The 24931-nt window shown below is 41.8% G+C and overlaps 1 protein-coding gene across 1 annotated transcript in view; it reads left to right on the top strand.

Annotated features, from left to right (window-relative positions):
* MDGA2 (MAM domain containing glycosylphosphatidylinositol anchor 2) overlaps positions 1-24931 on the top strand; it is a 382087-nt gene that overhangs the window by 187758 nt on the left and 169398 nt on the right. The window contains exons 4-5 of the mRNA XM_069783014.1: positions 12033-12229; positions 15879-16011. Of these exons, the coding sequence (XP_069639115.1) occupies positions 12033-12229; positions 15879-16011 (330 nt within the window). The remainder of the gene's footprint in view (positions 1-12032; positions 12230-15878; positions 16012-24931) is intronic.

Genomic DNA, 24931 nt, shown 5'->3' with positions numbered 1-24931 from the left:
TTCCCTGTGGTGGATGCTGATTAAGAGACTGCCAGAGCACTTGTGTGGAAATAAGTCATTTGGTTAGTTCCATGTATATAAACTGATATCCAATGGTGGTGTTAATAATACCTACAAGGAGAGCGTGAATAAAAATCTCGCTTTTCTTCAATGTCAGTGGAGTTATTTGTCAACTTCGGTGTTGTTCAGTTTCAAAACTTGTGCAAGGAAAAGCTCAATTTCATTTTCTGAATGACCTTTGGCTAATTAGCATTGGTTTGGTAACTATGTGTTAACATGTCAGTGTAGATGGTGCTGCTAATGCCCGAGTTTGGACTTGCTGCGGGTTTTTTTGCTCTCTCTTTGACCTGAGGAGCTATAAATGCACTTTCAAAGGTTTATCATTCTTGGGAAACTATTTAGCAAATGTTGCTAGTTGTTACAAACTGAGAGACAATGGCTAAACCTCAAATTTACCAACCTACTTCAAGTAAAGCAGTCAAATATCTCAGTATAAGGTCCTGGATGTATACTGATTAGAATATGTGTTTTTCTTCAATTCTTCATCCTCTGGTCTAATTTGCTTTACATGTGTCCATTTCCATGGGACATTGTTTTGTGGCAGTTTCATAACAAGGAACCAGCGAATTTAGTCTGCCTTTGAAATTCTAGAAGGATCAGGAGAAAATGCCAGAAGGTCTGTAGAGAGCAACTGAAGAACTCAAAAGAGAATTTCTCTTTGACCAGCATTCGTTTGGTAAGGCATTCCCCAAAACCCTTTTCAAAAACTCATAGGCAAGTGATAGTGCTGTGGTCGATTGAGCCTCAGTTTGTGCTGTGGATTCGTGTTGCACAGCAAGACCCTTCCTACTCATTTCCCTTTTCTCCTGCAACTTTAGATTTATATTCTAGTATGTCCAGGCGAATGAATCTGACTGCAAGGGACGGATCCTTTAGATTGTTGATTTTTTTTCTTGCAACTCATAATTAGAGCGTTGAGTAGTGTAGCAAGTATCTTCCTGTGGCTATAAATAAGGATGCCCATTTGATTTTGCAGCTGAAGTGCTTATTCTGGGTGAGAATGCCAGGGTCAAAACCTGCGACGTTTCTGGGAAGGAGGGGATCCTGTATTTCATAGGAGATGGAAACGTGAGCTTGAGAGCCAGGCACCGCACTGACCGAATTCCCCAGGAGCCTCGGGCATTCATCTGAGCGCAAAATTTGAAGCAAGTAGTATTAACTTGTTTGCTGATTTAAAAACATGTGTCAACGTTAGGATTCATTCGCTCCAAATCAATTTGTGCCCCAGAATCCACCAAACCCTCTGCACGGCTCCCTGCGGCCGCCCGTGGGGGTGCAGACCGCGCTGGTTTGTGTTAGCCTCATCAAACTCCTCGTCATCTGCGTCTGCACTGGCACCGATGTGAACTGGCCCGATCTGATCCAGACCGTGTTAGTCTGTGTTTGCCATTGGGTAATTTAACTAAAACAAACTCTGTTTAGAATAAATTCCTGGAGGCTGAAAATACAGCAGCGTAGCTTCAGTTGATGAGCGCTTTCTCAGGTTGTCTCCCGTGCCTTTCCATTGCTTGTATTTGCCTCTGTTTTGGGGCTATTTCATGGAGTTTGGGGCTTCCAGCAGTTTAGATTGCACTGTCACCGCTTGCAGCCGCTTCGGCAGCAGGGCAGGTGGGAAGACCTGTGCTTTGCTTCGGAGCAGGAGTCTGAAGCACTGACTTACCAGGTGGGAGCAGCCATCCCGATGTGCCAGGGATAAGCGTGCAAAATCAGCTTTGGAGAGATTTGCAAAGGCACAAATGCGTGTCTGGTAACCCATTCCCACTGGGATGCGGAGATGTTTCCCCTCCTGAGGTCTCCGCTAGACACCTGGACTCAAATGCCCAGTTCTTGCATACTCTGATTTCTTGTTGTTTAGGAAGAGAGAAAGACTCGCTGCTCTGTCTCTCTTGCGTTTGCGATGTGCTGCTGTTTGCAATGTGACTTGAAGACTGAGCACTGGGGAGAGACCCTGACCGGGGCTGTCACCCGGTGTCATCCAGCCTGGGAGCGATTTTCCGAGGCTGGCGGAGGAGAGCAGGGGTTTGGCTGTGGCTGCAGTCTGCTCGCTGCTGGCATTGAGTTATGCTTTTCTGTCTGCAGTTCTGTTACAGGTTTTACTGGATTAGGGATGTTCTGAAAGGGGAAGTTTTTAAAAGATTCAGAAGTAAGATTATTTTTCCATTAGGTTAAAATATGTACATATGATTATGTCAATTATGGGTGAATATTGTTATGAGACTAATACACTTACGTTATGGTACTACAACAACGATACTAGGGGATGTATTAACACAGAACACTGACAGACACAGTTTGCATAAGAAAAGAGATAATAGATAAAAGTAGACAGACAGAAAACAAGGAATCGCAGGAATGGTGCTGGTCAGCAGGAGCAAGAGTGGCCACAGTACACCCGCCCACCTTGCTATTTCTGGGTGTCCAAAGACATAGACCTTTTACAGTAAACACTAAAATAACTGACTAATACATAATGACAACCTTGCTTGTGGAAATTAAGAAGTGAAGATTAAATATGCATGCATGCAGGAATGGAAATGCAAAACTTCTATTAGGATCAGCCAAGGAAGATTTTTATTTTCATGTTGAGCTCATTTCAATGATGTTTAATTAGCCCTGCATAGCTGCTGAGGAAGTATCTTGCAGAATTTGTTCAATGAAATACTCCTATCGTCAGTATTTCTCAACTAAAGAAAAAAGCTTACAATTAATTACAAAGTATTAATTCCATAGTATTACCTGGCTGTGTATGCAGATTTTATTTTTCTCCTTGAAAAAAAATCTACTAAGAATGCTATAAGGTTATTTGAATGCCTTTTATGCTATTCCTTTTCTAAATTAAACCTGTCTCTAACACATGATAATAGCTGTAGTTAGATCAGTCTGAGATGAGTACATGTCAGATGAGGTTCAAGATAATTGATGCCGTAAATATCCCTCGAGCTGAAAATTCAGTCTGTAGGAATCTGATTTAAGCCGTAATAGAAATAGGCCTAGGTTTTATAAAGCACTGAGTTTACGGCTTAGGATGTCTTTCAAATTTGCTGTTGGCAACTGGAAGTACTCCCCTTCTGCCAACTGGACGTATCTGAAAACTTCCCTGGCATATGGTTTGTTTTGCAAGCTGCTTCTCTGGAAGGCAAGATTTTGCTGCTGTTCTGAAGAGATGTAGTGCGGGTTGTCTCATTATAAGCAGAAATACACTCCTGCACTTAGTTTCCTTTATCTAAGGAGCAAAAGGTGCAGAGGAAGGCTCAGCCCTGCGAGGCAGCACGTGCAGGTCTACCAGGAGCACTGCAGAAGGCATCTAACCAAACACCTCAAGGTCCTCCACCTGCATAACTATACATTATTTTGTATAATTAGAGTTACAGTATTAATAAAACTTAGATTCCTCCCCACGCCTCCATCTCCCTTCCCTCTCCCTAAGATCCGCTGTTTCCCGTAGTCTCCCCGGTAGCTCCGTGATGACAGGCTGTGTAGAGGGCACCCATGGGTGCCTCTGGGGCCAGGGTGCTTGCTGCATGCCTGCTGGCCACGATGAGCTCGTGATGTGGTGTTTCCCTCAGCTAATCCGAGCCTTGCTCCAGTGTCTGATTCTTCCCCACCTCCATATGCCAATTTTATATAATGTGCTGGAGGTTGATTATCTTTGGGATCTCGGTCCCCGTTTGAAATTTTGCTAAAAGAAGCTCAGAAGGTTTTGGGAAGGGAGGTTTGGCAGGTGGGCAGTCAAATGCAATTATCTAAGGAAGCAGATCTTTGCTGCTCTTTGAGATTCAGCTGCATTTACATACTATACTCATGTTTTGGTATGAATTTTTGCTGATGATGCAAAATTGATGGGCATCATCAGTATGGAGAGAAGCAAGAGGTGGAGTGGGTGACCTCCTAAGGGTCCCTTCCAAGGTGGATGGGATTTTAGTCTGTGCTCCTACAACGAACTGGCTGGGGGATTTCTTTCAAGTCAGCAGAAAGACTTCACTTGTCTGGGTTCAGGCGTGGGCACTAAATATTCTGGGCAGGTTCATTTTCCTCTTCCTTTTTGCAGTAGTTTTGTTTGATTTGTTGTCTTCATTTGCCTCCAAGGAGATTCTTACATGCCCTCCTTTTTCATCATCCACTCACCATTATTTATTTCTTCTAGTCCTGGCTTTCTTTTTATTTCTCTTCCCGTAAAATGCATATTTTGTATTCTGTTCAAGTAAAACTGGGAAAAAATACAGTCGTCTTTAAGAGTAGAGATTGTGAAAAAGTATGCGGAGAACTGGTGAGATTTCTATACTGACATTTTTAATGGGAAAGAGTTTAAGGCTGGAAAATAAATGTGAATCTTGGAAGAGCAGAACATATACGAGGTGGGGAGGAAGGAAACCTGGTACTTTCTGTTATATAGGTATAGACTGTCAGATATATATTTTTTTACTGAAGTAAAATGTTTTTGTGCTCATTTTAGGACATATGAAGTCCAGAAGAAGGCAGTAAGAGAGCAGTGGAGTGTTATCAGGAGCCCCTGCTCTCCAGGGTGCCGCTATTTGCACTCAATATGTTCAGAATGTAGTTTTTAACAGGGATTGAAACTTTGTGAGTAGCTCTGGAAGAAGTCTGCTGAAGCTACTAACTGGAGATGGATGTGGTCTAGAAGTAGACCTTCTTAACCCAGTTTGATGTTCATTACTTCAACAAAATTAAGTTTCGTTTCTTTAAAAAATGAGGGAGCAAGCATTAATTAGGTTTGGGATTATGCAACGAATAATTACTTACTTATAATGTTAAAAAATCCAATGTGTAACAATTACTCCTAGTAATGTGTCATGCATGTCAGGTGGCCTTTAGTATTAGTGCCTGTTTCTCCTGGCTTGGCTGGTAAATCCTTTTTTCTTTTATAATGTAATCTTCCGTTCTGTTTCTTTACAGGTACAGAGAAAATTAAAAAAAACAAGGTTACCTGTTTATAAAACAAGGGTAATAACAAGGCAGTTATTGCAGAATTCCTCCTCAAGCAATTGTATATATTTGAATAAGAATTTGTGTTTCTTGAAGCCTATCCAACTCCTGTATGCTTATGTCTGAATCTTAGTTCATAAAAGGAAGATAAATCACTGGAAGGTGAAGAACTTGTAGCAGAGTCATACATTACGAATACTTTTGTAACTGCTGTCCTGTTATCTAGCTGTCCTTTCAATCCCTGCAGTGAAAGAGTGGCTTTAACCCTTGTTTCTTACATGCTTTGTTTGTGAGTAGTCATGGTTCATCAACATTTTTCACAGCTGTGTCTGGCTGGCCAGGGAACCAAAGTGTGCTGACACTCCGGTATATATAGTCTAATGCAAGTGGAATGGAAAGGTAGTTTAAATAATTTCTTGATTCAATGATAATTGATAATGATAATGATCTGGAATTCTTTAATCAACTCTCTCTTTAATTACCTTTTTTCAAAAAATTTAATACTAGAATTGACCACGACATCAGTCTAGTTTAACCTCCTTTACCTTACAGCCCTATCTGGTTTTTTTGTTTTTTTTTTTTTTCTTTTTTTTTTTTTAGCTGTTCTTATATTGAATGTAATAATTTGTATTTCACTAAAAAGCATCTGGTCTTGGTTTGAACAGGTGAGGAATCTTCTGTATGCCCAGGTAGTCTGTTCCTCTGTTCAACTGCTTTATCTTAAAAAAAAAAAGTCTTTATTCTTTCCCATACTGAACTGGGTTTCCTTCAGTTTCCAGCTATTGTTGCTTGTTGTATATATTACCGGTAGCCAAAAGAGCTCTTTTGTACCTGCTGTTTTCCCACCATGAGGTGCTTACATCCTATAATAAAGTTACCATTCAGTCTTCTTTTCTACGAAATTAAATGCGTCTCGCTCTTTACATCTTTCACTGCAAGCCAAAGTCATAAGTACTTTCTCTAGTGCATAGGTACTTTTCTGTTGCTCTTTCTTTGCCCTTTAATTTCTTAATGTTGCTTAACAATGGCTGACACCAGATTAGGATCCTGACTCAGGTCTCCAATTCTATAATGAAAGAAAATTATATCCTTACTCTTATTGCACACAGTGATCCCAGCAATCCCATCTATTTCAGAACTGTGCCGAGAGGTCTTTGCCGGTGTGTCTCTCAGACCGTGCCAGGGCACAGTCTTGCGCTGTTAACCTCTATTATGAGTTCATAGATGTATATCGTTCTGTGTGAGCGTCCGACTCTTCGTTATTAGGAAAACCCACTGATCTTTATTCATGTATGCATGTGCATGCGCATGTAGAAATTCAGTATTGTGGTAAGTGGTGCTGTTTGTGCTGTAAATGTAAAATCCTGAGCACCAGCGTACCTGCTGTCCAGGGACTCCGAGGCTAATTTAGTCTCTTCAAACTTAGCCCAATCTCATTATTTGTGTCTTTGGATCAAGAAAACTATTGCTGCCCTCTTGCAGGGCTGTCAGCCCTATGCCATCCTCCCCATGTCGTTAGGACATGCTGGTATGAACAGTTCATCCAGTGGGCGCAGTTTATATGGGTTTCAATCAGGTGTATTTATAACCTCATCAAAAGAATGAAGCAAACGTTTACTCCATAAAACTACATCACTGAGTGTTCGTTACGTTTCTCCTCTTGGGTTCTTTGTTGATAGACTCCAACCCTCAGTAAAGCATGGCAGGCAGAAATGCTCTCGAGCTGCATGGGGTATTGTTGACTGCTAAGGTCATCCTGCTTGTCCTTTCGTGTTTGAGCATGTTAGCAGCCTTCTAGCATGTGTTTGATCTTCCTAAAATAGTATTGGAAATCAATATAAGCTCATCAGGGGTCTTCCAGGGTCACACTCTTACTCTTGTGGGAGCAAGGAAGAAAGGCTTGCTTGCTTATAGGATCTGGCCTTGTAAATGGTGCTTGCTTTCTGCTATTGTGTCTGTACTGCACACACAATACGGCACTGCAGATGCATAATAAATCTCTTTTAAAGGGCTATAGAGGGAAAAATATCTTATGTGGAGCTCCAGGTAACTTGGCTCCCCTGTTTCCAGCTTGTGTGGAGCGCTTGTGTCTCCACACGGCATGTACTAATGGATGGCATGCAAGACAGCTCATTATCCTTTCCATAGGTAGGCAAGAAATACATATTTGTTGAATTTTTGTGCATCTTCTGAATCATGCGTAACTGCTCTGTACCATACAGTACTACAAAGCCCTTCAAACCTGCGTAATTATTGATAGCTTGTGCTAGGTCAAGGAGGCTATAGTAAGGAAAATAGGACGAAAAATATTGCACTTTTATATTTAAGAATAACTTATGAGTTAGGCAGGCTAAATGTATGCGTCACTGCTGTCTCCTCTCTGGGTGTCTTGATGAAGCAATTTCAATCAGTTTAACAGATGCATGTTTTATTATTATCCTGACTTCCAAGCATCGCTTGCTTTGAACATCCGAAGACAAAGGCATCTAATTAACAAATGAAATCATCAAGCTGTGTAGTCCCAGCAGCTGAAAAAAGATGATATAGCAAATATAGTCTGTGATCCTGCTCTCCTGTCTGTGTATGTGAAACTCCCCTGGAGTTCAGGTGAGGGTCGCAGGAGGTGGTCCGTGTTTTTTCCTGCTCGCAGCCAGTGCGATGCCTCCAGCGCTTTGCAATTCAGCGTAGAGAGGATATTAATAGCATCCGCCACAGTTGCGCACCTTCCACGCCAACATCTCTGACCGTCGTGATGCAATTCACAGCGCATTTAGATTAGACCCGTTTTGAACAGCTTATACTGGGTTTTCTTGTTTGTTTCAGAGCTTAGGGATGTGTGAAGGGAATTCTTCCAATATAGCATTTAGAATGCCTGTGCCATCTGGGTTCTGGAAACTGTTTGGTTCAATTCAAAGATTAAGGACTGAAAAATTGAACCTAATGTTGGCATAAACCTCTGTGGAAAACATACTTCTGTAATTATTTTAATTTTGATTAATAGACTTTAACTACATATCAACACCCATGACTTCAGTTTAATTTAAAGAATGATTAGTCAGTTAACTCTTCATAATTTGATCAACCCAAAATGAAAATTTTAGTGGCTTTTTTTTTCTCTTGTAAAGCATGTAAAAAAATTCATTTAGCTGAGCTTCCTAATGTTAAATCTTTCTCCACTGCAGTAAGATCTCCCTGTCTCTTCAGTGATTTCCCCTCTTTCCTCTTCCCAGGTTAATTGCTGTGCACTACCTGAAGTCCGTAGCTTCCCTCCCAGAATGCTGAGTCCCGGACTGTTCCAGTGCTTTTAGTGAACAAACACCCAGGGATACTTACACATAGGCACAGAGCTTTAAATAGTTTTGGTTTTTTTTTAAAGTCTATTTGGAAATTTGAATATCAGTTAGTAACAATTCAATTAGACACTGAAACTGAAGTTCTGGAGAGCTCTGACAAGTGAGCGTTAATGCCACCAAGATCAGGCGACTTTAAAATAAGCTGTCTAAAGGCAATGAATTTGGCAGTTGCATGCCTCCGTTGTAATAACTCTGCAGAATACCTTGGCACTACTATGAAAAAGACATACTTTGTATTATGTTTGCAGCTCTGGCACTGCCTGAGCAAAACACAGTCTTATATAACAACCCAGTAAAACATTTGTCTAACCCTGCCCAACAGTGGGGCAGGCCGCTGAGTGTTCAGTGAAATCTCACAATTGCAAGCATTATTTTGTCTCCTATTAGTGCTGCTTCTTTTGCTTTGATGCAGCTGTCGAGATCTTTCCAGCACTGCCGACGGAAAAACCAGTCAAGTTCTGCAGTGCAAATTTTCTATTAATTGACCATTATGAAGTGCTTTGGCAGAGGGCTTGCTGCGTTTGCATTCCCAACTTAAATTTCTTTGAGGTATCTTTATACTCTTATCAAAATCCATCCCCTGTCGTGGTACAGTGCGGTGCAGAAAGAGGGTGCCTGCTCCTCTCTGTCGTAGAGGAGGACCGGTGTTGGAGGGGGTGAGCACGCGTCCAGCGTGGACCTGCTGCAAGAGAGCAGGTAGTGCAAGCGAGCGATGGCATCACAGCTCATGACATCATGGAGTATTTAGGTTGGAAAGGATCTCTTGTCCAACCTACTGCTCAAAGCAGGGCCAGCTTCACAGTTAGGTTAGATTGCTCAGGGCTGTGTCCAGTCAAGCTTTGAATGTCTCCAAGGGCCGTATCCTGCTGCCTCTCTGGGCGCTTGTCTGATTGCACAGGGAATTTGTTTTTGCTTAAAACCAGGAGGAATTTCTCTTGGTGCAACTTATACCTGTTGGCTCATGGTGCTTTGTTCTGCTCTTCTGAGTTTGCCTTCATCTTCTCTGTAACTTCCCGGTAGTTAGTCAACAGAAATTAGATCACCCCTTCGTCTTATCTTCTCCAGGCTGGCCAAACCCAGCTCCCCCAGCCTGCTCCAGCCATCACGGTGGTCGCCTCTGCAGTTGCTCCGGTATGTCCGTGTGTTGCCCAGGTGCTCTGGATGTTGTCTCGCAGGTGGGGGTATTGGGGAAGGATCCTTTCCCCGGACCTGCTGGCTGCACTCTTGCTGTTGCAGCCTGGGATGTAGTCAGCCACCTCCTGTTCAGCTTTGCCGCCGGGACCTCCAAGGCCTCTTCTGCAAAGAGGTTTTAGGCTTTAAGTGATTTATTCTGTCTAGTCTTGATTAAATTCATCAAAATGAAGCGGAGTCAAGACTTGGACTTCTTGTGTATGTCACCTGAGGGGATGCACCTTCATCTAAGGGCGAGAGATTGGCGGAGCGGTCCCCTGGCTCGGTGTTGGAGACTTTTGGCTGCCAGTCATCCTTGTTTGTGGTCTAAGGATGTGCTTTAATAAGCAGCTGCTGGAAAGCATTTGTGTGTGAAATGTTCTGTTGTTCATCAAAATATAGGGAACAGGTGTTTTGGCCTAGAAATTGAAGCAAGCTAATTTCCTTCTTTTTATTTTCTATTGCATGAGTAGAAGACATAACATTTCAGCAATCTCATCCCTTTTCAAATGCTACTGTGATTTAAAATAACCTTTAAAACAAAAATGAAATCTCATTAGAAAATGGCATCCTAATTTGGAGCAACAATTTCATAATTTGTTTCTGTGATATTAAATTAAATGTTTTGTAGAGTAGGATGAAGGTAACATTTACTTAAAATTCATGCTCTATTACAAGATATTATTGCTTGAATTATTCCAAATTTGGAACATGTTTTGTTTCTAATTAATCAAGAGATTCTCAAGCTTTATTCTCGTTATGCAAATCAAAATGTAAGCATCTAAAGAATAATTTTTAAGTGCAAACTGCTTTTCAGTGTGGACGTTTGAAACCTGCTAATCTATTCAGATTGTTAAGGAGGGGCTTCCTTTAATAATCCCACGTGCCTCTGGCTCACCTCTAGTTTATAAAACTATGAAACCCCCAGATCTTTTAAGAACTGCTATGCTGTTGGTCCATCATGTACAATATACGGTTACGGTGGTGTTTGGCTGGCACATGGGGAAAGGACATGGAGCAAAATGCATGTGAGGCTTCCCCAAAACGAGCTTGTTTTCAACACCTTTGGAAAGGGACTCAAGTGTGCAGGTACCTTTGAGCATGACCGCCTTCCTTTTGACACCGGTGGTCGTGCTAAGATTTGAGCACCTTGTTCTGCATTTCACTGAACTGTGGCCTCAAATCTGATGAATTGATGTTTAGATAGTTACTCACACAACACTTTGCAAAAATAGGGTTACGTTTGTGGATGAATAATTAATGAAGCACTACTTAAAGCATTATTTACATTTTGTTTAAGGAAGAAGCACAGCCGATAAGGTTCTGAAATTATTTCAGTCAAGGCTGAGTTGCACCTGAGAATGCGGTGTTGCTGTGTGCTTGCAGACCGGATCGGTACTGGTATAATTAGGCAAATTGTTCCTACTCTCTGTGGGTAACAGCATCAGTGCCTGTATTGTAACTGTTGGAGCCAAACCTGGACGTACCTTTGAAACATAGGGGCTAGACTTAGAGAAGCAACTTCCCCTTGGCTGCCAGCCCTCCAGGTAGTGTAACTTCTCCCTAAAGCTCACCAGAGAATTGCTTACCATGTCATTTGGAGGTTGAGTGTTTTTAACGAGTTCTTAGTAAAAATAGCCATTGCTTTTCTTGTTTTGTTTCTTTTTTTTTTCCTTCTTCGATGCAATTGTACCTTCAGAGAAAACTCATAATAAACAATAGTAGCATCCTGCAAACAGGAATCTACTTGTTCCTGATGGAATAAAGCCCAAATTAATTAATTAGGTGTACTCACATTCCAAGGGCTATCGTTATTTCTTCCCTTTATAAGATGAGTGAATTCTGTGGTGGGGATCTAATTTTCTTTGAGCTGATGCAGTGGGAGTAATTATATGATATCTGTATTTTAATCAAGAGAAGTGTGTTCTAAAGCCTGTGATGAATTTACCTGCTTGAAGTTAAATGCATGTAACTAAAAGAAGGGAATATGCATTAAATTACTGTATTAAATCGCTGCTTTAAAGGAAAACAGCTGCATGCACATGATCTATGTTCTAGTGGAGCCTACCATTAGGATGCAAATTAGTCTGTCTATTTATTTCCAAAGCTTTATAAACTATTTTGTCTAAGAGACATTTAAATTAAAATCAAGCATAAGAAACAAGTAGTAAAGATGAACACCATATGAAACCTAAGTATTAGTGGAAACATAACAGAAATATGATTGACATTATCATATGTGATATCAGATATATTGTTGTACCTAAAAGCCCAAGTTGTAAATGAAGATCCAGTTGTGCTAGGTGCTGTGCAGATGAAAACAAACTCTAAAACTGAATTCTGCTGCAGAAGTCCTAAAACGTATGTTTGTGGCTTTTAGAGCTGTATCACCTCTATTTTGCTGTGGACCTGTATACAAGGTGATGCACGCGCTTCCCATCGCAGAACTGTCGTAGAGTCAACTGAAGCCTGACTTTGTCTTGGTTGTTCCTTCTGTCTCTCCAGATTTGGATGATCCAATAGTAACAGTCCACCAGAGCATTGGGGAAGCAAAAGAGCAGTTTTACTATGAGAGAACAGTGTTTCTCAGGTGCGTTGCCAACTCCAATCCGCCTGTTCGGTACAGCTGGCGCCGCGGCCAAGAGGTATTGCTGCAAGGGTCTGATAAAGGAGTGGAGATCTATGAGCCCTTCTTTACCCAGGTAGGAATGAAAGTACAGTATTTTTTCCTTCCTTAGGCTACTTGCACCAGATTCTTTGTAACGGGATCTGCCTGCATATCCCTGCTGGGTTTGTGGTGTGGGTAAGTGGGCATGCCCTCTAGATAACTACACCCCGGCACAAATGCACCCGTATGTTATTATAAGTCTTCCTAATATAAAAATATGTCTCTTAATTTTTTTGTCAAATTATGAAATAGGAAATTATGAGAAGACGCACAGTGAGCGCTGTCTGCAGGAGCCCCTTTGAAGTCATTTTACTTGGGCGCTGCAAGCCCAAACCTCTGATTAGACTGCTATTTCCTAATCTTTTCCAATACAATGCAAAGTGATTCTGCACAGAAGTTACAGCCTAAAAAGCTTTTCGAGGAGGCTGAACTCTATGGCAACTCCCTGTGTTGTTTTTTCTATTTTATTCTGCCTTTCACTTCTTTGAATATAAGTTTTTGTTCCAGAATTACACACTTAAAAGATGAGGTGGCAAAAATGGAAAGAAGTGCTTTTTTTAAGTCTTCCTACTCTCACTCACAGCCACGAAGGCAGACTGGGCCATCAAAAGAGTCTGTCAGATTAGATCAGATTAATTTATTGTTAGCACATTTGCACGGTCTCAGGCTAAAAAGGTGGCATATCCTATTGTCTACGGACAAAAGTGTGTGATGGTGTTTGCAAAAAGGAAAAAAAAAAGAAGAAAAATGGAGAAAAAATTGTTTTGGGAAGTCTGAAGCAATAACGAGTAAAGACAGAGGTGAAAACTGCCTGGTAATTTGGTCTTCATAGCAGCAAGCAACCTGCAACTTTCATAAATAATTTTCAGCTAATGATTTGAGAGCACCTTCATTTTTTCTTTTTATTGTACTTGACAGCTTTATATTACTACAGTGGCCTGGTATTTTACGGAGAAACGTGTAGCCTGGAACCTTACAGAGATGAGAATTAGATTACATAGTCAAGTTATTGGTCTCCTAAATGTGATGAGATTATTTTTAATTTAACACGTACAGACCCAGTTTAGAAAATCTGTGGCTTGTTTCTTTGGACTCAAGTGTGTAAACTGGAGGTTTTTAATGTTTTAATTAAAAAGTGAGAGACTCCCTTCACATGGGACTTTTTGATTTATATTTCAATATGGAAATGCTGATGATTACCTTCCCTATTGTCTAATAAGAACATATCTCCTAAAATGTGTCACATGAAATTAGATTTTTTTTTTTTATTTTTTTTTAAATATCTTTTAGGTTATAAAATCTAACCTAGGATTAGGAGCATTCTTTCTAGAACCTCTTTCTGGGTGGAATTAATGACTAAATCAGATTGTCATGTTGATAGTCGAAAGCTTATCCATAACCTTTTTACATTTATTTGAGGTCAGGTTGAATTAGTGTATCTTGGTGTACCTACAAGATCTGATACATGTTTGTAAGAGGAAAAGATGTAATTAAAGGTTCAAGAGTCATAAATGTCTACTGCACCTCCCTGTATAATTGGTTCTGCTTATGATACGGTAACAAAAAGTAAGAGCTGATGTGAAGAGGGATAGAGGGGATTTGACTTCAGAGCATCAAAAGATACGAATTTCAGGTGGCATTTTTTGGTGACTGCTTTGAAGCTGGATTATCAATCCAAAAGTCAAATGAAATGTAAAGGAAAACAAGTAGTAACACAATTAAATTTTCTAAGTTATTGTACCCCAAAAAAGCTAGGGTTTTTTCCGATGGTTTTCTTGTTTTATTAAATCATAGAAGGCACCTGGAAAACTTGGCATATACAAATAAATTTTTGAACTTTGAACAGATTTTTTTGATGAATCAGGTGATGTCAGCTACTTATTTTAGCTGCCATGGGGAAAAAAATTGAACAAACAGGCACATTCTCATCTTTGGGAGTGTTTGAAATACTGAACTTTTCAAAACCAAAATCTTGATGCAGAATTTTTTCCTAAGAGTTTGCATCATCCTCATTGCACATTGTAATTGCACAGCCTGAGTACAAGATTAAATTTGCTGTATTTACAATAATTATGCAATTAGACATAATTAGACTAATTATCCAAACCAATGAAGAAAATATATACATTTTTATAAATCTCTGCAATCTGGGGACATGATCCAGAATACCATTGTGAGTTCAGCCCACAAGTTCAGCTTGGAGTCCACAGCTAAGGAACGAATTGATGGAAAGCAGCTGCTCTCTGTTTCCAGAACTCAGTGACTTTGGTAGTTGAGTTCCTGCTAACCTGGATCAGGCCCTTCCCTAGCCCAGCTAAACCTCTTCTTAAAGTAGGATCTTTATCTTTGGGAACAGCCTTTCAAAGACTTGGTCTTGCAAACACTAAATCAGCACATGCTTAATTTAAATCACATAATTTCCATGGGACTGATTACGCATACAAAGCACTTCAGTTCCAATACTCTAAACATCTACCAAGTTTGATTTCAACGACTTTTTTTCCTCGTCTGGCTAGCTGTATCTTCTCTTTTATTGTTTTTTTTTTGCTAGTTCTGTACATACATTTTCACAACCAACGTATTTTTGCTTATATAGGCCTGGGCAGTTGATGCACATGATATTGTTAAAAAAAAAATTACATATGTTGCTCAAGCTGTGGTAATATTAAAAGTTGTTGAGCTTTAACAGGACACGTGATAATGAACATTTTCCAAAGTATGCTCTTCTGATGCTTTGTGAGCCCGTTCAGAGTGGGGCTGCCTCCCCGGGCTGGGGTTCTCCCTTTGCCTTGTCTAAGCATAATACATTTTTAGCTTATCACTATAAACACAGGCAACGACTTGAAAGCAGGCAGCTGGAGGAGGAGATTGAAAGCCCGAGGAAGTTTGTTATTTTAATGCTAGAATGAATAACGTGCAGGTATTGATACATATAGATTATCTGATGTTTCCGCAGCCCTCCACGCTGTCGCATCCTCACGCCTCACGCCCTGATGTGCTTCGCTGTGCTCCCTGTGCTTTCTTCCTCCCTGCTCTGTCCCACGACATCTCTACGAGCTCAGGATTTGTATCTAACGCTCCTTTCGGCGCTTTGTTACTCTCGTTGCTAACAATACTGTAAGATTTTACATACATATTTCAGCAACTTTTTCTCCTGAGTTTCTGGTTCTGCAGTGCCCATTTCACATAGTACTGCAGTGGAAATCTTATATTTTCCAGTTTTCTCTTGATTGTGTCTGAAGGAACTCCTTCATTACATATCCCGTTCAGGTCCCTGCTCCATCATTTACACTGCTGGCTAAAAATAAAATCCATCAGCAGCTCATTTTCAAAGGAAAACAGCAGGATTTCGTAGCTTGTGATTTTTTTCATCATGTAGGTTGTACCTTAAGATATATTATCCCAAATAATGCTGCAACTTGAAAGACTCTGTCAAACCAATTTCCCCCCTCGCTGCTCTCTTTTCTTTTGCCTTTAATATATAAGTGGGGCTACAGTTTTAGATTATGCCAGCTGCCGTTTTTTCAGGTAATTAATTAAAATATGTTTTCTGGATGACTTCAACACCTGCTTCTAATTAACCACTTCTGGATCTTACTCCTACCTCCTGAAAGCCAGTCTTGGTGTTTCCTGCATCCTTCCTTGTTCCTCTGCCTTCCTAACGCTCTCTTTCGCATGCGCAGGGAGAAACAAAGATCCTGAAGCTGAAGAACCTCCGACCTCAGGACTACGCAAACTACAGCTGCATCGCCTCGGTGAGGAATGTCTGCAGCATCCCTGACAAGATGGTGTCCTTCCGACTCTCGAATAAAACAGGTGGGCCTCCAGCAGTGACCCTCCCCAGTCATTTAATGTCCCCGTGGCCTTTTGTGTTTTGCTGCTCTTCTCTTGCTTCAAACGTACGTGACCGTACGCGGCCGCAGAGCGGTAGGATCTATGGAGGAGCGAGTTGTAGAAGCCGTTTTCAGGTGGGGTTTTTTTTTCCTCACCAAAGTTAGGATTTGAAGAAGAGTTTTGATTGATTGCTCCCTATTTATCGCTTTCTGGATTTTATATCAGGATTTACGTTTTCCCCCAGTGTCAGGGAAGTGTGCTGTTATGGGTAGACTTCAAAGGAGATACTGCTGTGAGGTAAGAGGAAGGGACATCTCAGTCACGGCTGGGCATAGAGTAAAAACAAATACTCAAACACTTCTCTCGGCGCTTTGTTGAAAGCTTTTGGTCAACAAGATATTTTAGGAAAAAATCAACCTTTTTATATTCTTACATTGATTTAAATGATTGATTTTATATGATCGATTTGATATATTCTTACATCGATTTGAACATTGATTTCTTACACTGATTTAAACAAAAATGTTTTCTTTCAGATTTAATTGATTCAAATGAAAATATTCAAGCAGTTGTGTTGAAATGCTTTTCAGGAGGGTGACTAGGTATTTAGCTATGGTCTCTGAGCAAGCTGTCTCCATGTTGTGGCATTTCTTGTGCCTTTGCTCTTTTTGTTGGACTTCTCCCTGGCCAACCAAACAGTCAGTTGTATATCTCCCTCTCTTTGTGGCTGCATCACTGCTATGTGTCTCAAGAGCTTCATGTGGGGGTTGATCGCAAGAAGTGCAGTTGGGAATGCTGGTTTCCAGGAGGATGAAATTACAGATTTTAGTTCTCCTAAAGGCTCTGTGTCCAGGATCCACAGAGAACATGTTTGAAATGGTTTATAAACCTGATGCCAAGAGCAAAGTTCTCAGCTTAGGTTTCTAAATAATTAGAAAATTCAGAGAATTGTTTTCCGGAGAACAGTTCTGCAGCAAATGTTGTAACAGTTGAAGACTTCAGGTTAGATTATGTTGGGTTATGCCTTAATAGCGTGTGCCTCAGGGCACTGAAAACAGGTAGCAAATGAACAAAACAGTTGAGGCATTAACATGCTGAGTGCATCTAAGATGAGCTATGAATTTTATTTGCACTTGCACATTTCACATTATTTCTGTCCTCACGGCTTTATTCCAAGGAGTTGCCTCCAGCTTTTTCTGAATTTCTGATTTGACAGCAGGGACTTCAGAATTGTGGTATGTACCATTACTGTACATGACCCACTGCAAAGCAAATTCACAGCTCAGCATTAAAGCTGCCACTGGCAGTAGGGGAATTACAGTCAGCTCTGAAGGTATCTGGCAAAATGATTTGAAGCCCTTAATTTACTCACTCATTAATTTTGCCAGGAAAAAAAAATCATAATGTCAGGTTTGTCCCTAATTAGTTGCTTTGATTTCATACCAGAAAAGGCATGAAAGCCTGTCTGCCATGGAGAGCTGTAGCTGATAGGTGGGAGCAACTTTCCTCTCAACACCAGGAATAACTCATCCACCTTCATCCATGAGAACAGAGTATGAGAGTTGTTACCGCTCCCATTTGTCAGAGTGATAATTTTGCCAGAACAGTCTCTGTCCATTTTGGACCTCATCTGCAACAGAAGTTTGTGTACGTTACAGTAATGGGGCAACATCAAATAGCATAACTGTTACAACGGAGGACAAGTGGTGATGACCTAGTTTTGCAAAAAGAATGAATTATTCCCACCTTACAACCGTCGTGTTTATTTCGGGAGAAAGGTGTCTTGCTACGTTAACAGGAATTGCTCTTCTGGAGTAATTTCCAAAGTAAACAAGCCTGAAAAATTGCAAGGATTCACACTTTCTCATGAAGAACTTGCTTGCAACCATCATCAAGGGCAAGATTAAATACGTGTAGTAATTACTGCAAAAACTCATTAAAGACAGTGACTGATGTGTTGATGACTCTGAGACAAAACTTTTCTCATTTGGTATGACTTCATCTGATACAGAAGTTCTCTGGTAGAACTTCACCTGGTGTAACTTCATAGAAGTTATATAAATTGTAAATCCAGAGTAATCCAGGATAAATCCAAAGTAATGAAAATCAGAGTCTGAACTTGGTACTCTGTTTCAGTATAGAGCAGTCCTAGCTTGTCCATCTGTTTTTTAATTTAAAGCTGGAGGAATGTAATGGAGACGCCTATCTAATGGAAACAAAGGAGAGACAAACAGAAGTGTCTGTAAGGTGGCAAACATGCACAATAATTATTGTAATTTATGTGGCTACAAGTGAATTTAAATTCAGCTGCAAATTACATGATCGTAATGTAAAATTGCTGGCTATTCTGCATTTATCAGGCCTATAAGTATAACTGGTGTGAGAAGTTTTTGTTGAACTTGGCTGTTACTGATGTTTCTCTGATGAGAGAGGTGACTAAAGAGAATAGCTGAGGCTTACAGCAGCTGTGGGTTTCTGTCTCCTTCCAGTAGTGATTTGGCTCACCAGGTTCAGGCTTTTATTGCAGGACACGGAGGCTGTTGCATGATTTGTCAAGCTCCCTTTGATTGACTGACTTGTGAGCAAAGTCGGGAAGGTTTTTCCCTGCCACGGATGTGCGCTCCAGCTTGGGTTGCTCAGGGGTATCAGCTGTCCCAGCAGCCAGATGGGGTTTGCGAGGGTTTTGCGGACCATCTGTGTGCGGTGGCTTGCCATTCTCCTCGATTGATTGACGCGGTGAGTGCACGGCGGCGGGGAAGCTGCTGTGCCGCAGGGAGCACCTTGGCTCCCTGCTGGCCCTGATTGATTGCCACCCCACGCTGATGCGCAGCAGGACTTCTGCACGCTGTAACGGGTGTTCGTTACGTGTGACGATCGTTGGCAGATTGTGCTTGAGGAATTGTGCTCAGCAGATGTGAAAAAAAAAAACCAAAACAAAACAAACGAACCAAAACCCAATGTAACTATTCCTGTATGCCTGGAAATCCTTACTGCTCTTACAGTATCCTGCTACTATCCTGCCTACTTTATGTGTCCAGGGCCACCGAGGTTCTCGCAGATGACAGCCAAGTCACCTGTTGAACTTTCTGCTTCATAATCTTCCCGAACTGTTAGAGACTATGGTGACACAGGCACAGCAACGCTTGTTTTTTCCTCTTTCTTTCTCTGAACCACTCTCAAGTCTCCCCGCTTTCCCTCACCAAGAGCTATAAGTGACTTGGGCACAAACATAGACACTTGTTTCAAGGAAAGTATTGCAGATCCAGGTGCTCTGCTGCTACTGTTTATGCCACAGAGTCTTTCATACATCTATATTTCTGTGCGCACACCTGAATTGAGAGGCTAATTTGAGGAACACCAGGCATGTCTTTGGGTGAGTAGTTCAGGTTTCTGTTCAGTGCCGCCTGCCAGCTTGTCCCTGTAACCTTTTTGTTTTCGGTGCTCACTGTCTTGCTGATTATTTGATTGTGTGCCGTAGCATCACCAGAGTAACAATCAATTACTGTGATAGAACCAATGCAAAGGAAACTTTCTGCGCACTTCTCCTTGAATAATTAGAGAGGTAATTAAGCTGATGCCATCAGATGAACATGTATTCATCAGTATACTTTGGGACACGATGCAGGTTTAAAGTGTTACACATAGGTATAATTAGGTGCACTCACATGCCCTTCATTCAACAGCAGTGTGTTAATTATATCTGTTCTGTGTGAGCCTGAAGCCTTAGACACACCGTCATATCTCTGTAGGTACTGCAGGAGTTAGAGTGCGTTGGCATCATTTTTCAGACGCACAGATTTCTTTGTTCCAGTGCAGACTAGTTTAAAATACAAAAACCGAAGTGGATGTTGTAATGAGAGAAGCTGAGATCATCTCAGATGCATGTGACCATGCATATGCTGAAGCCCAAGATGACAATTAGCAGTAATATTGTACAGCAGCAGGTAGAGGCACTTGTTGAGCACAGACCCGCTTTGTATCTAAAGACAGCTATTACTCTGCAAATTTATTATCTAAATAGATGAGATGAGAAGTTTGAAGGGAAGCAGAAACACTGTGAAGAGATTCACCTGCTGGCAGATTGCTGGTGAGTGGCAGGAACAGAAATAGAAGTCAAGATGTGAGGAAGAACAGCGAAGGGATTAATTTTGCGACTCTCATTTGTTTTTAGTAGACCGAGTCCCTTTAAAATCAGCGCATAGAAGTTAATTTGGATAAGATAATGCAAGCAGGAGTTGTAAAACCGAATACAGCTGCTTTGCAACAAAATCAAGGGGTTATTCTGACAAGGAGGAGGAACCCTGAGAATTTTCTCAGTGTATGTGCTTGAATCCATGCTGTCAGAAGAGGAGCAGCTGTGAGGGTGGGTGTCACAGAGTCATGACCTCCATGCCTTCTGTCTGCGTTACCCGTTTTTGTTGCCTCACTATGTCCATGCTGCACCCGAGAAGAAATCCGGTTGAGCTGATTCTGGTTCCTGCTCTACCCATTGGGCTTTTCTTGGGGATGCTACTGTCTCGTTTCTTCCCCAAGGGCTCAGAGGGTTCTTGCATGGCACTCACATGTCTTTTCCCCATTCGTGTTTTTCACCCTCTTTCACCCTTCCTGAAATCAGTGAAATTTTTCTTCCAAACAGTCCTTGCAGTTTGAAACTGCAAGAAGCACAGAAGACAGAGCTGGCAGCAAAGGCTTCTGGAGTGGGGGGAGCACAGTGCTATAGGTTGTGTCTTCTCATAGGAACAGCTCCCCAACACCTTTCTTATCTCCCATTCCCCCTTACGAGTGTTTTGGAATCACCACCTTGATTCCCCTATTATACCTTCTCATGCTCTTGCCTTGTCTTTAGTAAGACCTTTGATATGACCTCCCATAGTTTCCCTATAGCCAGATTTGTGAGATGTGAATGATTAGTGGAAAAATCGGATGGACCTTTGGGCCTGAAGTGTGGCATGATGTCCAGCTGATGGTCATTTGCTCACGTCATCCCTCGGGGATCAAAACCGGGAACAATACCGTACAACATAATTGTTCATGACCAAAATAATGGGACCCAATGCACTTTTGGCAAGTTCTCAGATACTGGATTGGGAGTAGTGGTCAGTACAGGGGTCTTGACAGGCTGGAGAAAAGGGCAGACAGGAGCCTCATGAATTAGCTGAGGGAAATGCCACGTCCTGCCCCTGGAGAGGAACAACCGCCCCGTGTGTTGGGGCCAACTGGCTAGAAAGCAGCTTTGCAGAAAGGGTGCTGGGTTGCCTTGCAGACAAGTCGAAGATGAGCCAGCAACGTGCCCATGCCAAAAAGACCAACAGCAAGCTGGGCTGCACTAGCGGGACGGCAGCCAGCAGGTCCAGGGCAGTGATCCTTCCCCTCGGTTCAGCACTTGGGAGGCTGCGTTGGACGGTTCTGTCCAGTTTGGGGCTCCCTAGAGCAAGCAAGGGATGGATGGACTGGAGCAAGACCAGTGGAGGCCTTAAAGATGGTCTGGAGCTAGAGCAGGTGACACGTGGGAGGAGGCTGAAGGACCTGGGTTTGCTCACCTTGGGGAAGGTGCTCAGACTTTGACGGGATGAGGCCTGAGCAACCTGATCTAATCGGCATTGCTTCAAGCCAGAGGCCTCCAGAGATCCCTTCTGATGGAGATCACTCTACAGTTCTGTGATTAAACAAGCACTTTAAAAGACAAAACAGTGTTGTGGAAGTTGTTGTTTGCATTCGGTGTTATCTCCTCTCCCCAGCACATTGTTGTCTATGTAAGAACTGATGAAAGTCCTGAAGACCTATCACCCTGCCTTAGCATTTTTGATCAGGAGGTGCTTCTTTTTGAAGATGCTTAGCAGAAACAAGTGCAGTCTCCTTTAGAAATACAGGGGTTATGTTATTGCAAGCATAATTCTGCTCTGTGTCAAACAAGGATTATTGACAGATGATATTAAAATCTGTCACCAGTTTGCATGTGACTCACTATTTAATCTTTAGAGCTGGGAAAGGTAACTTCAGATACAGCTAACTGAATTGCACATCTGAATGCCCAGATCTAATAATAACACGAATGGATCCTTTTAAGAGTGTTCATTGTTTCAAAGTGTCAGAGAAAAGGCATGATATTTACCCATAAAACCACTGAAATTCTGGGCTTCCTCTAATATTTATTCTAATATGATTGACTAAAAGCAAAAAGAACTATCTTGATCTACAGAGCATTTTTTGGTGGCACAGATTAATTTGAAAATGTATATTGGTTTATATGTTAGCAGCCAGTTCAGGCTGCTTAATGCAGGTGATCATTAATACATAATATTAAGGCTGATTTTTGGCAGCCTCCAACATAGAAATAGTGCACAACAGTAACTTTTACCAAGAAAGATGGGTATTTCAATATGTGATTTTTCAGCTGCATGACATAGTTTATTCAAATCACAGCTGAAGCTGGCATTCTGTCTGGGGCATGTGGTGGGAAACAAATTGAAGAAAAGCTTAATTCACTTTTAATCCCTCCATTAAGCAGTAGTCTGTCACGATAAACTTGCTTTGTTTCCCTTCATTCAGACAATACAGTGTTAAGAGAATTATCTCATTTTGCAAAAAATATTTCTCTTAGTATGCCCTGGCATTCTTAGATAGTGCAACAGCGAGATGTGATCCTGCACTAAAGAGGCTTGAAATCCTCAGATAGGAAATACAGCCAGCTGTATACTCGAAGCTGAATACTGAAGGGGGGTGGTTTTAATGCTTTAGCAAAAAGGAATAATAGGAAATAAAGCTGGGAAGGACCCCAAGAGGTCATCCAGTTTCATTCTTCATGGCAGAATGCACTAGATCTAAGCCTTGTCCGACTGATGTCCATTTAACCTGGCTGCCAGCAGCAGAGGTGCTGCATTATTGGCAGGTAGTCGGGCCCATCGCTCTGGTCCTGCCCACCATGGCACGAAGAAGAGTTTATCCTCTTGTCCTTTGCAGCAACGTTTTGTATATTTGAAGATGGTTTATCTTGTCCCATCTCTTCTGTTGGATAACGAACCTAGCTCCTTTATTTTTGCCTGACTCACATCATCCCTACCTCGCACTGTTCCTGTTGGTCTCCTCTGTCCATCTCCTCGGTGAAGCTTGGTGCTTCAGGGCACATCGAGTACTCCACAGCACCCAGCCTCACAAGCATGGGCTTCGATGCAGGGCTTGTTCCATATGTTTCCCAACAAAGTTCTTGTTTATGCATCCCTGTGTGATAACTCCCTTTTACCGAGCACGTATTGGTAATGTTTGCTTTGTGTCCAGACTGCCATCCACCATAACCCTGAGGGTCCTTTCTCTGCAGCTCCTCATTAGCCAGTCATTCCTGATCCACTAATTGTGTGGGCGATTGTTGCTCTTGCAAGACAGGATTTGTCTCCCCTAACTAGCAGTCTGAAAGCTGAGGTGGCTGTAGTACACTGGTTGCTCAGGGAGCACTGTACTTGCTGGAGAGAGGGAGAGAGATGGCTCCAAAGAGCAATTCATCCCGTCTATTTTTGGAGAGCAGGAATTGTGCTTTAGGGGTGCTTATATCTCATCAAGATACATGACCTCGGATTGCATGCCTGACTTTCGGGTGGTTGAAATTAGCCGAGATGAATTTAAGCCTACATGTACAACCGTGCATATAAATTTAGTGATGAAGGGGACAGTTTCATGATTGGGTTAAGCTGATTTAACACTGCTTTGCTGCTACAGGGAGGATCCTGCCTTCCCTTCATACCCTCTTGATAAAATGTCCACAGAATGAATAGTTCATACAGTGTGGGAGCTGTGAGCTATTGTAGTCGTCTCCAGAGCGTAACCACCGAGGAAGTGCTCTGAATAGCAAACGTATCCGCCTCCCTTCCTCCCTGTTGGAGCTATCAATGCCACATCTGTGCGTGAACGGCAGCACGAGCAAAGTGCGAGTCATCAAAGTGCTGCTGCTGCTGGATGAAAAGCAGCCAGGCAAATCGGGAATAAAGAGATGAGTCATCAAAGCTGCATCCCCATTGGTTAAAAAACAGAGGATTTCAGAAAAAGTTGGAGGAGGAAAAAAAAGGTTATTGAGAATAGAGGGAGAGCTCAGGGAGTGGGCTACGGTTACCTGGGCTGGTGCTGCAAGCCAGCTTGTTCACGCCTATGTGAACACATAAAGACTGAATCCAGCTGAAAATGGACCTTGTTAAACATAATGTCATTCTTCGCTTTGTTTCTTTCCTGTAACTCCCCTCTCTGCTTCCCCTGCAACCTCATAATTTTCCATTCTTGACAGTACAACCGGACAAAACGATTTTGCACTTTACTCAACTTTTAAGCCTCTTTAATCTGGTGGAATGCTCAGGGGAAACTGAAAAATATGAGGTTTGTGTGGTGTGTTGTTTTTTGGGGGTTTTTTGTTGTTTTTTTTTAATCTCTGACTATGTAGCATATTCAAATTGAGTAGGGACTGCTGATACATGGCAGGTACATGCACCCCAGTCTGAGGTTAAGGCACGCGGACTAATGGGTGGCTCTGGCAGTCATGGGGGGCAGCTGCCCTGGGTGGGGGGAGCCACCCCTTTGTGCTAGAACAGGTCTGGGTGCTTTTGCAAAGATGAGAATTCACCCTGTGTGTCAGGGTAAACCCTAAACCACTTGCAATACTGAAAGCTGATTTGGGAATATATTACTTGAGTAATTCCATGTATTAAGTAAAAAAAAAAAGGGTACCTGCCTGAAAGAATTGGGATTTGAGAACTTTGCTTTTATTTCCTCTGCTCCTAGAAGTGCTGGAATTTTAAAGGCAATGAAAATGAAATGGGAAAAAAAGCAAGTAAAACAAAAAAAAAAGGTTGAGATGTATGGTGAACATATCTGGTTTATGTGTCTAAACACAAAGTTTGTTAGAACTGGAAGTCGTTACAGC

The sequence above is a fragment of the Haliaeetus albicilla genome, chromosome 5 (genome assembly GCF_947461875.1).
Source record: "Haliaeetus albicilla chromosome 5, bHalAlb1.1, whole genome shotgun sequence".
Classification (NCBI taxonomy): Eukaryota; Metazoa; Chordata; class Aves; order Accipitriformes; family Accipitridae; genus Haliaeetus; species Haliaeetus albicilla.
This window is presented reverse-complemented; position numbering and strand designations above follow the sequence as displayed.